This window comes from Oryzias latipes, chromosome 4, assembly GCF_002234675.1.
Source record: "Oryzias latipes chromosome 4, ASM223467v1".
NCBI classification, from domain to species: domain Eukaryota; kingdom Metazoa; phylum Chordata; class Actinopteri; order Beloniformes; family Adrianichthyidae; genus Oryzias; species Oryzias latipes.
In genome coordinates, this window is record NC_019862.2 from 16014711 (window position 1) to 16030349 (window position 15639).

Genomic DNA, 15639 nt, shown 5'->3' on the forward strand with positions numbered 1-15639 from the left:
TCAACATTCAAAGGCCTCGATTCCCCTCTTCAAGGTCAGCATGTGACAGCACGGACACGGAGGTCAAGCGCCTGTCAGCCCCTCAACAAAAACAGCTCATGTTCCCCAACAATCAGCGGCTTGTTAGAGGCTCGCAGCGCTGGCGTGAGTGAGTGATGCGACCGTGAAACAATATCCCTCTGACTTTTTCCCTCTCTGCAGCACATCCTCTCAGCTGTTGTAGTATCTCATGTGATGCAGAAAGTTGAGGATTTTTATGTATGCTTTGGGACATAAGAACACAGACAAAGTAAAATGCTTTTTAGGATTTTACAAAAGAAAATAGTTTATTTATATTTCAGTAGTCTGAATAAAAGCTGTGTTAAAGCTGCACTGACTCGTCACATTGACTTTTTTGTTTGAGTAGAACCCTTTGTTTCTTCCTCAGGGGATCCCTATAAGTTTAGATGAATTATAACTAGCCAAGCTTTTAATCATACTGTCTTTATTGTGCTATGCTCTTTTAAAGCACACAAAACCTATTAGCAATTTACTGTCCTTTACCTGCATCCACCTCAAAGCCAAATCCATCCTCCACAGACCCTGCTTTACCTTCAAAGACCATTATAGCCCATTACTACCCCAACTCAGTGGGCCTAATGAGGCTCTTTCTGCAGAGAGTGCTCTCCAGACTCACCTGTTGTTGGGGAGAACTGCTTAGTCGGGGCTGTGGAAGGTTCCAACTTTGAGCTAGAAGCATTTTAGCATCAGGAGACGGATGCATCCACTCTTTCATTACTCATATTATTGTACTTAACATAATTTCATGTGCCAAAAAAGCTCAACAGAATTTACAGCTTTGAAAATTTTGCAGACTCCATTTTTAGTTTTTTAAGTGTTTTTCTTTCATCAAACTCTCCCTCTTTTGTGTGACTCTTCAACTTTAAAATGTAATATTTGATAATATAGAACAATTGGTAAAACCATTGAATGCATGCACCTTTTTCTAAGGGTTATTGTAGTGTTCTTTTGTTTCTAATTGTCTTTTTTAGGGCATATTTTCTCTTTAGAATTTGTTTACTGGATTTAATTATATTTACTACGTCATGCATTTGTTTTAAAAACCTTTATGTTACCTGGTCTTACAGGCTAGCTGGTGAGCTAACCAAGAGTAGTGGAAAATACTGTGGAAAGTTTGTTCAACTTCGTCAATAAAATAAACGTACCATTACCTGTAATCTAATTTTCTTTTAACTTTTATTCAGAATTTTTTTTAATTTATCTTCCTCTGCAGAACTTTTCTCACTGCTCATTAAGTTTAGATTGGTTTAAAATGCAAAAATACTCTATTTACGTTTTGACTTATCCAGGCTTTAATTCTTGAGGTTGGTAAGTGAAAAAGCTGAAAATGACTTTTGTGTTTAGCTTTTGAACAAACGTTAACAAATGTTACATTATCAAACCTGTTTTGATTAAAAATATTACCAGTATTACCTTGAAATCTTTTCATGCCGTCTACATTTCTCATATTATACCCACAATGTTTTGGCATTCAGCAGCTTTAGAGCAGAAATATTCAATTATATTATTCAAATATTCATTGTTTCACTGCCTTTACAAGGTAGCCCACACAAATTTGAAAATAAATGTTTATTTTTTTTCAAATATAAAGTCTTTGTCCCTCAAGACAGTAGTCCTTATCTAAGATTTTCAACATGAAACACTATTCTTTAAACAGTTGAATTAATTTTGGTCTTTCATCAAGTAGAAATCTTTTAAAAACCACTAACAGGTTTTTCAAAAATGGTTTTACGTTTGTTTTTCTTTCTTTATTTTTTTTTTTTTTAACTTGTCCTGTCCAACAGCTGGGCAGGCAGATGAGAGCTGAGGGCCTCTTGTGTTGGACATATTTTACTTTAACAAGACGGGTTATTAATCTTCAGACAAACCAGAGGTATGTCTGAATAAACCCCTTTTGTAATTGAGGCCAAACTTTATTAATTTCAACCATGTTTGAAAATTTTGGGTGTTGGACCGGACGGAAAAGGAAAGAAGGGAAGAAAAAGGGAAGGATGTTAGAGAGAGAGGGGGGTAGGAGGGTGATAATGGGAGGGGAGGGGGGATAAGACCATGAAGCAGCATAAAGCAACAAGTTTACTGGTTGTTTATCATTACGGTAAGGTTCAAATGTAGTACAAAAAGGGCGGGGCCTGTCCACACACACACTCGAATGTTATCAACACACCTGTTAGCTGCAAAAATGTCCACATGTCGACATGCACACAAAACAGATAGTGTTCACACACATACTTATGCCTTAAAACCAACTAGTGTGAAATAGTTCAGTCATTCAATCATGCAAACTGTTAGTGCAAAGGTGAGCTAACACCTCTTACCGTTTGTTTTTCAATATGCATAAAAAACCATGGTAAGTATTTTAAAGGTAGTTAAGTTAGAAAAATACACTTTCTTTTAGGGGAAACTTAGACTTTGGTACAAGTTTAATTCATGTTTCTTATGAAATGCGCAAAATCTGTTGGGGTTTATTGAAAAAAAACTCCTCTGGGCATTCAATGTGTAAAATGTGATTATAAGCATAAATTAAACACTCACGGACACAGTAATATTGTCAAGTCAGAACAATAGAACACTATGATCTGCATTTTTCTGTCCACATGTGGAGTTCTGCTATTGATTTCTCTACAGCAACAGGCCAACAACTTTAGAACACCCCCACCTGCTGGCCAGTACTAGCCACTGCAGCACATCAGCCACTATCAAAGTTGAGGCTCTCATGACACCACGTCGTTTCCCGAATTAAAATCAAGGATCCAATCATTTAAATTTAACAATACGTCATCATTTAATAAATGATTTTTGCAATACAAAACATCTGTGCAAAAATATTCAAACAAACTACAAAGACAAAGCATCTCTTGGTCAAAATGCATGTAGAGGTTTTGCAATGGTTACACTTTACTAGAAATATTAATTTGCATTTATGTAGTCCCTTGGAAAAACAAATTGATGATTAAAAAACAAATGATTTCAAAATAATTTACCAAATTATTAGCTTGAATGAGATTCACAGTCTTGTGCAGAAGTGGTTTTTGTTTATTTACGTCTGAATTCATGCTGGCGGTCACATATGAAACAAAGGACAGATGGAAAATTCAGGGGGGGACTCCTAAATTTACCTGAAGTGAATATAAATTTAGACTCTTAAACCAGAGCCTGACCTTCAAAAGAGTGAAGTCAGTCAATTTCTGCATGAGCAGCATTTTGAATAATCTCTCTATAGGTTATTCTAATGGGCATCAAATGTAAAACAGATGAATAAACTGCACGCGGATTGCAGTGTGTTTCAATTCAAGCACTTTTGAGAGTCTTAGGTCCTGTTGATTGTCAGGAAACAAAGTACTGATAGGCGATTTTACAATATTTCAGCAAGATCCCAAACACTTTTTAACCCTGTGTTTTTTATACAAATAAAAACTTCATATTTCACATTAAATCATCACCTTCAAATTATAACTGAAAACAGAGAACTAGTCATTTTCAAAAATTACTCTTTTTAGTAAAGAAAATGCAACTAGCCCAAAAAATAATTACTGTGTTAATAGGCACAGGAGCTGTTGACAAATAAATATTAAAAATGTACTAAAAGAGCCATTTCTAACAATTTTTTTTTTTGTTACCCCCCTCCCACACTCACACACACACACACAGTGCTAGCGGGACTACATGCTTGGACAAGTCTTCATACCAATAAGTTACTGCCAAGAGTTTGTTTTGCAGATCTGCAAAGCCTGACTGATAATTCTGCTTGCACATAAAAGTCGTTGTCCAGGCTCATGAAATTGATCCGCTTTCAGGTAAAACATTCTTCTCATGCACAAAACAGTCATGCATTCAATGACATCACACTGGATTTTTTTTTGTCTGCTAAAGGCCTCTATCATTACCTCATATTTAAAATTGTATTTGCTGCAAATTACATAGAGAACAACAGGTAGTAAAGATGGATAAAAAGAAACCATACAAAAATCTTTAAAAAATTCCTTCTTAAAATAGTTATTTTTGAGGGCTGTTAATTTAAGAGGAGAAGAAGTGAAGCTGCGTTTGTGAAATCCTGCATTTGTTTTAAGAACACATCGGTTTGGTTGTGGAAATGTGAATGATCTCAATAATTCATCTGATTTTCACTTCAAATCTGATGCAAAAACCCAAAAGAATTCAGAAGAATTTAAAGAAAATTTATAGGTAAAGTGTCCAGCCAGATGAGCACAAAATTTTCTCGGTGTGGAAAATCTCGAGGATAAAGATCCTCTGGAAAAGTCTGAGACAGTCATGCTGAGTGTATAAAGAGAGAAAAAAAAACATTCAGCTGTCAATTTTTAGGTGATTTTGTGAAAAAATGCAATTTCAACACAAACTTCTGCCAATAAAATCCCATCTCTGATCTAAAATGCAGCAACATCAACAACAACAAACCTGTTGCCTCAGAAGTCGCCCTCTTTTCCTAAACAAAGTTACCAATATAAGTGTTTGTCATTTTTCAGGGGTATCAAAATGTCTAGTGAACGAAAATGGGTGCACTCAATGTATCTCACAATGCAACTACACGGACAATCGTGCATTGCATAGAAGAAAACCTTTCAGCAGGTGGGCAGGTGGGCAGACGGGCAACGTCAGCTGAAAAATTGCAGTATTCCTATGATTATGCTCAAGATGGAGTAAAATATTACTGTTTATCAAGAAGGTAAATGATAAATCCCTAAAACAGGGACCCGTTTTTATTCTGGCAACCGTAGTTTGGGTTAGTTTAAGGCATTAATTTTGAGCCCTAAAAACCCCCACACTCCTGGATCTCTTATTATTATTTTTTTATTCTTTCATTATTATCATACAACCTCTGCAGAGCTCAATGATGAGCCAAATCAGGTGTGTATAAGTAGGGTAACATGGAACCCATGCTGGTTGGTGGGTCTGTACCAGGTAGCAAGGCACAGCATTTGAGTTTGTCACATTCCACTTTCATCAGAATCCTTTTATAATTGTCTGTTTACAGGCAGGAAGTTCTTGGCAGGAATTGGCAGAAGGACACTTAGTAAACTGTTATTCTTTCACCTTTAAAGTGTTTAATACTCAGCTCTTTGAATATAGGTCTACGCATTTCATTCATTCACGAATGACTTATGTACCGTATTTACAGCGGTTCAAATAACAGTTCAAACCGTGATAGTAAGTACACTTGCTATAAACAGAAAGGAAGACAGCCCTTCTCCAACCCTTGTGGGGCTGCAGCAGTTTCTTCCCTGCCCACATGTCTGTACAGGCCAGGTTCTGTTGGGACCAAGGTGGGGGTGGGATTCCATCTCTCCTACACCCTAGACATCCCTTTAAGGGTCCAAAGCAGGAAGATTATTCCTCTGCCCATCTACAGGTCTGCAGTGATGACTGAGTCGTTGTACATCATTATGTCAGAGTCTGGACTAAGCAGCGCTGAAGTTTGCGACATGTGATCCAGCTGTGCTGCTCCTTTCTGGGATACCTGTCCGTAAACTTGAGCCTGCCCTCCGCTGCTCCCTGGCATGATGCAGTGGGAAAGCAGTGGTGTGTTGGCCTCATGGGCGGAGCCTGTGGTGGAGTGCACACCGCTCACGTGACCAGTGCTGGTGGAACCGCTGGCGCTGCTGGGTGAGCGGCTCTTAGGTGGGGGCAAATGGTGCTGGATTACTCTAGTGGGTGGAGCTTGGGGCGCAAAGTGTGCAGGAAAAGCTGTGTACCCTGGTGGAATGGGGTACCCGTTGACGGGAATAAAGCGCTGGTGGGTTTGGGGTACAGCCATGGGTGTCCAGGCTGTAATTGGAGCCATCTGCCCAGGTGCAGGAATGGCCTGGGCTGGGTAGAGGTAGCCTGCAGCTGTGGCAGCAGCATATCGAGGGTTGCTGAGGTTGCTAACAGGGCTGGCGCTGAGTGAAGTGGTCTGAGTGGTGGCATTTCCTCCTCCACCAGAGGGCGTACTGGAGCTAGCATGGGAGGACAGCCCCTCCCAGGCTCTCAGGCGGGTGTGGATGTCCTTGAAGCGGGGGCGACGTGCTGGTCCTTCCTGCCAGCATTCAGTCATCAACCCATAAAACCTGAAAGCAGCAGCAACACAGTCAGTATTTACATGACTAATTTATGTTTCCGAACATGCAACTTTTGGCTCATCTTTAATTATTCATGTTGATTTTTGATTTAGTAAATACTAAATGCTAAAATAAAAGTAAATCAAATTGTATTTCCAGCTCAAGGGCATAGTAAAAAAATCATAAAATCATACAGACGGCAATATGGTTTTATTATAATCCATATTATAAAAAATTGTATTGGATCTAAATCCTGAATATTTGTAACATACTTAAAAATGTTAAAGTAAAGCTTAATTGAACAATACTGACAAAATATTGACAGTTTGAAATGTTCATATTAGCAGAATGATTTTCCTTTTTTTTACTCTTTTTTTTTTTTACTCATTGCAAGTCAGATTATTTGTCAGCTTATCTGTTGTCTGTTTTTTAACACAATTAATCTGCATTCATGTTCTGCAGCTTTCATATCTTTGAGTTTAGTCTTACAATTTCTGTTACTGAGAGGTAAAACAAGAACTTATGATATACAAACTGGCTTAATATAAAACGATTTTATTGGGTGGTCATGTTTCTCTGTATTTACCTTGGTGGGCAGTCCTCGGGGCAGGGCAGCAGCTGCCTCTTCCTCACCATCTCCATCACTTCCTGGTTGGAGAAGCCATAGTAGGGCTGCAAGCCGTAGCTGAAAATCTCCCAAAGCACGACTCCAAACGACCAGATGTCTGAGTCTGTTGTGAACTTGCCGTAAGCGATGGCCTCGGGGGGCATCCAGCGGATGGGCAGCAGGGTTTTGGGCTGGATGCAATAGTAATCTGAGGAGTAGATCTCTCTGGAGAGACCCAAGTCAGATATCTTCACGTGTAGCTGTTCTCCTACTAAGATGTTTCGAGCTGCGAGGTCTTTATGGATGTAGAAATGGCTGGCCAAGTACTCCATTCCAGCAGAGACCTAAAATATACAGCAGAGGAACATATTTAAGGAGAATTAAAGGCACACTTGTGAAAAAAACTTGAAGGAGGCAGAAAGTGATTGAATGCTTTTCCTAAATGTGGATAATTCTTTATATCCATAATATTTAAAGAACAGATAAAAATGTATGGAGCTCCCTGACCTGTGTGGACCAGAGATTCATTTTTCACAAAAAATAACGTCATATGTACCTGGATGGCAATATGTAGGAAATCCCCATGATCCAAGCTGGACTTGACTGTGCCGTCTTCGTCGCTGCTGCAGCCAACATCAGAGTGCGGCGATCGCATGATAAGGAACTCGTGGAGATCCCCTTGTGGCAGGAACTCAAACAACATGCAGACTGGATGTTCCTGGGTAACCACACCCAGCAGGCAAACCACGTTAGGATGCTGCAGTTCAGCCAGGACCGCAGACTCCTTTAAAGAAACACATGACAGTGTTATAATTGACAAAATACAATAAGATATTAGATATTCAAAGACTTTTGGATTTAAAAAACACAAAACTAACATTTAAACTCACATAATCATTACTGTGTCAATCAGCAGAGAAGATATACCCAAAGAAGTGTGTGAAGAGGTCCCAGCCAATTACTCAAAGCAGGGGTGTCCAAACTTTTTGCAAAGAGGGGCTGATTCCTAGGTAAAGATGCCTGAGTGCCAACCAAATGGCCTGACATTCTTTGAATCATTATAACATAAAAGGCAAATTACATTTTCTTCAAGGTAGTTTTTACATTGTCTCCACCATTGTCATTACCCTGTCTTTAAAAAATTTGCCATCAGTAAAGGCTTTCCAGTGCTTGGCGCCCAGTGTTTCTACCTTGTAGCTCACTTTTTGGGCATTTTCATTTAACTCCTGTCAAACATGCTGCTGTGCTGTTAAAACACTTTCCAATTGCTTCATTTTTTTTCCGTTTCATTCATTCCCAGTTAGCTTGTCGTAATCAGCATTTCTTATTTGGTAGTGCCTCTTGATATTTAAAATCTTAAAAATAGCCACAGTCTCTTGGCATATTAGGCAAACACAGTTGTTTTGTATTTCACTGAAATGATATTCCAACTTCCACTTGTTCTGAAAGCAGTAGCCCTCACTGTCTGATTTTCCTTTTTTAAATTACAATTGAGATTTTAGAAATAAGCTAGAAAGTGTCAGAGAAAGGTCATGCAACAGTGTTGCCATGAGGATGTAAAACGTCATGTAGGTATTATTTAATTATTTTAATATATCAAAACAAATTTTTTAGAAAGTTTGGGGACCACATATTTGGACTTTATAGTAACCTGTGGGCCCGTGGAATATTGTAATTGGCCCAGAGGCCAGACTTTGGACATGCCTGACTTAGAGGAAGCAAAACTCCTACGAAAAGTGTTAAACTTACAAAGGTTTAATAATTTCGACTTAAAAACGTCACAAAAGCAGCAAAACCAATCTCATTTAGCGCAAAAACAAAGAGCTGTTGCATAAAATGCACATTTTCAGACATTCACCCAGTTTCAAAGGTAAATGCATTAAAATAGATTGTAGGCAAAGTGTCACCAAGAATTGGAACTTACAGACTGTCTCCTTTTCTTGAAATGGCAAGTGAAGAGTTTGCTCCAAAACATGCCATCTGTTTTTCAATCCCCTTTCTAAATATTTCTGGACACCCTGACAACAGCGGCTGTTTATTTTTGAAGCCATTTCAAGACAGTGTCTCTCTGGTTCAGTGATTTCAGTCATAGGCCGTCTCCAGTCATGCACCACATTTTACTTTCTATAGAAATAGGACTAGACATGCCTAAAATACTGTGGGAAGACCATGTAGCCTGATAATGATAGGAGATCATTTTAGTAAGATTGTATTTACCCAACCGCCGACAAAATAAATAGTAACAAAGCTTCCAAAATGACCTATGTATGCAGCATATATAAAGGTCAGCATGTACTGTTTGAGTAAAAAATGATACGTTTAGGAAAAAATGAAAGCATGCAGGACTCTGTTCTATACCTGTTGAAAGTCTGCCCACTGTTTGGTATTAGAGACGTCTTTCAGTGTCTTTATGGCCACAAGCTGGGCCTGATCCATGCCTGGCAGGTACAGGTGACCCTTGTAGATCTTTCCAAAATTACACTCGCCCAGCTCCTCCATGAAGCGCACTGCTGACAGAGGAAGCTCTTTGGCCTTACCCTGCCAGTTCAAGAGAAATGAAAAGATGAGACATCTATGGGAAGTGGGAACTGATGGAACACCTGTCTTTATCCTTGCAATATATTTGAGATTACAACAAGTTTAATCCTGTTTCCAATCAATACAGGCAGATTGTTTAATATAACACCAAAGTCCATTAAAAATAAAATCAGAGCCTGGAGAGTTTTCAGATTTCTATAATTGCATTACATCAGCTCCAAATAATCCTCCTTAGCGCTTTGAAAAGGCAAGTGAGGAGGGCGGTAAAATCTGCCAACACCTTCAGCTCCTCCACATTTCATTTGGTTCTCAAAGTAAGCAGCATTTAGGAATAATTAATCCTTATGGCAGCACCCAGAAGAAAGCAGAGAGGGGTGTTGTAGCCTAATGCACAATTACTCACTAAAAATGTGTTTTTTTTTTCTTCATTTCTGGTCAGTGCATTAACACCTAGCATCACTGTGGCCAGCAAAAAGGTTAGAAAAAAGGGTTTCAACAAACAAAAGACGTGTCATTTTTTTAAAGATATGATTTTCAGAGATCTTCTGGTTCCTAACTTCTACTGGAAGTGATCTTTCTCTGCCGAGAAGAAAATAAAAGTTGTCAACTCTGACCACAATTTATTGAATCAGGTATGGCTCTAGTATGACAACAAATGTTTTGCAACTATTTTGCAGCTTTTTCTGCCACTACAGTCAGCATCCATTATGCCGCCAGTCACTAAGTTTTGAGTTTTCAAGCATGTTGGTACAAACCGATATTACCTTCTCATATCTTTAATTCTAGATAAGGTCCTCAAATAGGATACAAAGCTCAGCCCAAGGTAATATTATTTTAAAGCTCAGTAGATCAACATATGTGCTGATTAAATGATCCATGAAACAGAGTGGAGTTTGACCCTCTCTTGAACCAGTTATTGAACTAACATTTTATTTCTGCATTTTTTACACCCGCAACAGTAATTTGTAACAGATATCTGAATGTGTGTGTCACAGAAAAAAGGTAAGAACGTGAGGGGATGTTGGCAAAGATCCTTTGATTCCTGGAACACTGAGATGGATAATGAAATTCCTGTGTGAGCAGGACGCACACACGCATAGATGAACACTCGGGGGGGGGGGGGGGAGGAGTGTAATATGTGCTGAACATTATGAGAACCACAGATGTTTTTAGTTATAGGCTTGTTTCACTCCTTTCCTCCCCACGCCCAAAAACCCTTAGATCCTCTTCACACCACAGCAGGTTTGCAAGTGTGTGTGTACACATTTGAGTCTGAATGGATTGTTACAGGCTGTGGCCCCTCCGTGACCCTGAAGAAAAGCCTTCTGGGTAGTAGTCTAATCTGTAGCCCAGACAAAGTTTTAGAAAAATGGCAATCAGGAAGAAAGAGATGAATTGGAAACCTAAAACATAAATATACAAGAATTAATGGCTTATTACATGACTTTTAAAAGACTGGGTATTTTCATTTATTTTGGATTATCTCATAGGTGGCTCGGATATGGAGTCCTGTAGAGGAACTGAAAGTGAACTGAGAAATATGTCTGTAAAGGCTTTTTCAGTCTTAGAACAGAAGCTTGTGTAGTTTGATATGCTTGGATCTCTTTGTTTTTAAAGACCATTTCAAATCAGCTGTGAAATCCTACAATTTCATGGTTGTCCTTCCCAAAAAAACGTTATTTGCCTCTTTATATGTGAACATCTAAGAGCTGTGGAGACAGACTCTCTTGAGGTCAGATGGGCAGTTAAAAAAAAATTAATTCTGGGGTCTTATTGTTTTTGTCTAAGTTGCTACAAGTACCGTAATTTAATCCACAGCACTTTTAAGGTTGTTGTCTTCATAATTGCACAGCCAAGTGACGAGTAAAAAGACAACATGTGATGAGCATGACTAAAAGAAGAACCTCTAAGGAGATATGATACAGGCAGGGAAGAAGGTGCGACAAGGATAAAGAGGCAAAAACAAAGAGAGACACAAGAGGAATGGCTTAAAAAGATGGATCAGGTGACAGCAGGACATTGTGGTAAAAAGAAAGTGGGGGAGAAACAAACAGTTGAGCTGCAGTTAAACATTTCTGCTGCTGCTGGGATCTGATAAAAAAGATCTTAAGCGTTGCCTTAGACAGGTCACTTCAAACACTCAGCTGCATGCTGCGACATATCCCAGTTAACACATGGGGGGCTGTGCCAGTGTTTTGACTCCTCTGGTCTGCTCTCAGGACTTACACTGACAAACAGCAAAAAGGTCATTGAGAGTCAGTAAACGAAAGAGCAGAGTGACATGCCAGTCTAAACACAGTTTATTAAGTAAAATGGGCCGACACTAAAACAGGATTTTAACCAAAAGCATCAGGATTATTTCATCTTGGGGTTGTCTTCCCGGTGCTTCAAAGATAAAATAAACCACAGAGAGGTACCTGACCAGTGAATGCTAAAGTCCCACTCCAATCATTTTTTTAAAAAATCTACAGTGTTCCCAGTGGTCTTTCAATTGTAATTATGTCATTTTTTGGCAAAAATCAAAAATCTGTGTTGTTTTCTAGAACATATTTTCTGCAGAGTGGCAGGAGTTCATCCAAAATTCGCTTCGGAGTTGTGGGTGAAACTGTTGGCGGGGAGTAAGATTGTGCTCATGTCCCAACATTCCTTTGTTTACACTCTCTCCCACTAGCTTACAGCCCCTCACAACCTCAACCTAACGTTACTGGTGGAACAAAAATGGTAAGCAATACTGGAGCTACCAGCTATACGGTTTTGAGCCAGATACCAGTTCAGACGAGGAAAGCAAAGACGTTCATGGATCTATTTGTCTCCAAGTGGACGCATCAGAATGGAGCAGAGCAGGGAGCTTGTGGCCATCAGATTGTAGTTTGTCGGTAACAACTGCAAGCTTTTTCAAACAGCATTTATTTGTCTATTCCCGATTCACAACAATTTGAAAATAGAAATACTCAGAAACACAATTTTAATCTTAATTTTCTTTAAATACCTCTTCCCTCATGAGAAAAATGCCACAAGAACCTGTTAAAAACTCAAAGAATATGATTGTATTTTTTAGGTCTTAAAGAGTTATGTACTTGATCTTTAAATTCAAACCTGCTGCTTGTATTTCAGTGTAAAGAATACAAACCTTTGATTTGTATGCAGTATTGAGCACTGATATCTCAAGGTTTTGTCCTCGAACTAATTTGGGCTGACGTGGTGCAGGGGGCCTGGCGGACATCTGGTTGTTGCGGCACACGCAAATAAAGAAGAAGAGCAAAGCGATGGCTAAGGGAATGGCAACACTGGGAACCAGGATGTACAAGATCTCCATGTTGCCACTCGCCTTTTCGTTATGGTCTGTGGAGGCAAGAATTGTATTTAATTGAAAAATCATACTGCCAGTGTTCTAGCTCCATATAGTAAAACATAACAAAAACTAAACCAACATCCCTTATTAATGAAGAATAAAGAAGTTAAACCTGTGCTGAAAATTTGCCGCATGAAGGGTCTGGTTTAGAGACAATTTTGAATCAAAACAGAACAATATTTATACAACAATATTTTTTGAATCTCACCACAGATGGAAATATCACAGAGCTCCATGCGGACCCCTTCGTCCAGTGTGAAGCACCATGGGGCTTCGTGTTTGTTCCCTGGGTTGCGGCAGTATGAGTGACCCCCGTTGAGCTCCGGGTAGCGGACAGCCAGGTAGGTGTGGCTGTGAGGGTACTGAGAGTTCCACGGCTGACACTGACGCCCTGACTTGGTCACGCTGACCGTCCCTCTGTAGTCCACCCCACTGCTGTTGTAACATTTGTGGTCTGTGGAATGATACGGTCAGGTGTTTAGTTTGTCAGCATCACCTGCTTAAACACCTTATAGTGCAGATGTCAGACAGTTTCATTAACAGAGTCAACAGGAAAATGATTCTTACTCTTATTAATGGGTTCTGGCATGGGGATCCCTATCCTTAAACAGTTGGCGGCCTCTGGACTGTCCGACGCAGCCAGTTCCTCGCAGTTGGGCAGTTTCAGTCTCTTTAGTATATGTGGGTTGGATCGTGCGATTATGTACTCAGTCTTGCATAAGTCATTCTCCAAGATCTCACATTCATCCTTGCAAAGGTCCCTGGGCTTGTCGGAGCCCGAGCTGCGGTCACATGTAGGGAAGGCAAAGTGGCAGAGGGAGGGGATGGCAAACTGGGAGCACCGGTCGGAGAGCTGATTGGACGTCCCAATCATGGTGAAAGCAGCTGTTAAAGGGAAAGGAAAATAGGTTTAGTGTTAAAATGACAAAGGGAACTTTTTATTCCCTTGAATATAATTTTCTAGAGAAAGTCATTGAAGAGTCTTAGAAAAAGAAAAACTATGAAGAAAGAAAAAGAAAAAGAAAAAGAAAACCTATGAGGTCAGGCTTTCACAAAATAATCTGTCTTTGTTTTTCTTCTACATACAAGATGGATTCAAAGAAAAAAAAAGTGAATACTAAAGCTTCAAATATATGACTGAAAGCTGTACAGTTATTGCAAACATGTGTTTTCTTGAGGTTGTCATTATTGGTACAGCATCATCGTGCCGGGTGAAAGAGAAGACAGGCAACTAAAAAGTGGATAAGTGAAGCTGGCCATCTCCCAACCATTCATGCAGCACATGCTGCTTAAATAAAATGATCATAAAACTCAATAAAGGTGACATTAAATATAAGAATCTGAATGTGGATACCTTGGCTTTAACAGTTAAGATCTATAGTCCTACTGTAAGACTTTTATTATTATTCTAAGGCTGCATAAATCCTAAGAATCGCTCCTCCTAGATGTTTTAGATTAGAGTCCAAGTTCACAGGGATCTTTCTTTCTTTCTTTCTTTTTACAGGAAACAAACAGAACTGCAGGGAAGTAATCAATAAAATGCATAATAACCTGACCTCTGAGGACGTGCAAAAAAATAAAAAAACACAGAAGCAGATGTTTAGAGAACTATAAAGACATGAGCTCCATACTGAGCAGACCGCCTGCTGAACTACTTCCTTTGAAGTCCAGCATGTCCCATGCTGACCCTGATTTCATTTTTTGGTACAAATTAATTAGTAATTAGAGATTTAATCGGACGTCTCTGTCTTTCAGGATTTTTTTTTTTTTTTACTTTTGTATTGTAAGAAGTTAAAAAAAAAAGTCCGCAATGGACTTTTGATATTTAAAATTTGGAAACAGCAAAAAGAAAGTAGGAATTTGAATGATTTTTTAAAGATGGATGTTTGAGTGCTGGGTCCTGTGTGGATGAGTGGGCTTTGCATGAATTACAGATAAAGGATAAAACATTAAAGCAGGCTTTACGTAAACATGTCTCACAAATTGTTGAACTTTTAAATTTAGGTCTTAATAAACCAAAAAACTTAATCAAAAAAATATTTCCAAAAAAAATCAGTAATTCAATGAGATGTGAAGAAATTAGCAGCCTTTTCCTTTTTGGCATGATCCAGCTGAAACAAAATCACATAAAACACTAAAGTGTAACTACATAGTTAGGCACAATCTATAGCTCCTCATAAAACTGTACATTACGGATGCTTATTGCCGTGTCCAATTAGTTTAAATGATATAATAAATTCAGAAAACCTACTGCACATAGTTCTCACCTGTGATCTGGGTCTCTATCTCACCCTGCATCTGCAGCGAGTCCACAAAGATGCTGCGATTACCGATGAAGCGTGCACAGGCGATGCCTCTGTATGGCTGACAGAAGCCGTCTTCATCAAAGTCATCCCTGAGAGAAAAAAAAAGACCCCAAAAAAAAACTGAATGCACATTTAAATTCATCCACACTTTTATGAACCAAGGGTTTTCCATGAGAAGCAGATGAGAGGATGGGTCCTATGAAATCAAGGCAGGTGGTGCAGTGCCCAGAAACACCTCTAGAGGTCAGTACATGTTTAACACACAAAAAAAGTGTTGCATTTGATGTTTGTTGACAGAAATGCTGTTTCTTAGCTGCTGCATTTGCTTGGCTTCAGATAACTCAAATAGGGTCAAAGACAAAGATCTAAAATACAGATGCTGCTCATAGCACACATGTAAACCACATTCAGAGCAAGAATTTGATTGGTCCCCAAGTTTTTTTCTTGTCAACATGAGCATCAATATGAAACACATGCAAAGGCTGTTTTCATAATTGTTGACATTTCTTCATTGTTTAAGACATTTTATTGTCAATTGACCCTTTTTAAACCTGCAACATCCCTCTGTGTCACTCCTCGTGTCTCTCACCTATCTTATTCTATATATAAATGCCTGGGCACACAAATCACACGCACACAAGCGTCTATTAGCTCAGCATGAGATCACTCTGTCCTGTGCTTTAAGTTGAGCCATATGGAGGCTTTAAAACCAAGCAAAACCAC

The 15639-nt window shown here is 39.1% G+C and overlaps 1 protein-coding gene across 1 annotated transcript in view; it reads right to left on the bottom strand.

Annotated features, from left to right (window-relative positions):
- Positions 1 to 2817: 2817 nt before the first annotated feature.
- ror1 (receptor tyrosine kinase like orphan receptor 1) overlaps positions 2818 to 15639 on the bottom strand; it is a 114295-nt gene continuing 101473 nt past the window's right edge. The window contains exons 6-13 of the mRNA XM_020702460.2: positions 14878 to 15005; positions 13178 to 13495; positions 12819 to 13064; positions 12389 to 12600; positions 9079 to 9258; positions 7277 to 7504; positions 6700 to 7064; positions 2818 to 6122 (exon numbers count right to left, since the gene is read on the bottom strand). Coding sequence (XP_020558119.1) covers positions 5420 to 6122; positions 6700 to 7064; positions 7277 to 7504; positions 9079 to 9258; positions 12389 to 12600; positions 12819 to 13064; positions 13178 to 13495; positions 14878 to 15005 — 2380 coding nt within the window. The 3' untranslated portion in view covers positions 2818 to 5419. The remainder of the gene's footprint in view (positions 6123 to 6699; positions 7065 to 7276; positions 7505 to 9078; positions 9259 to 12388; positions 12601 to 12818; positions 13065 to 13177; positions 13496 to 14877; positions 15006 to 15639) is intronic.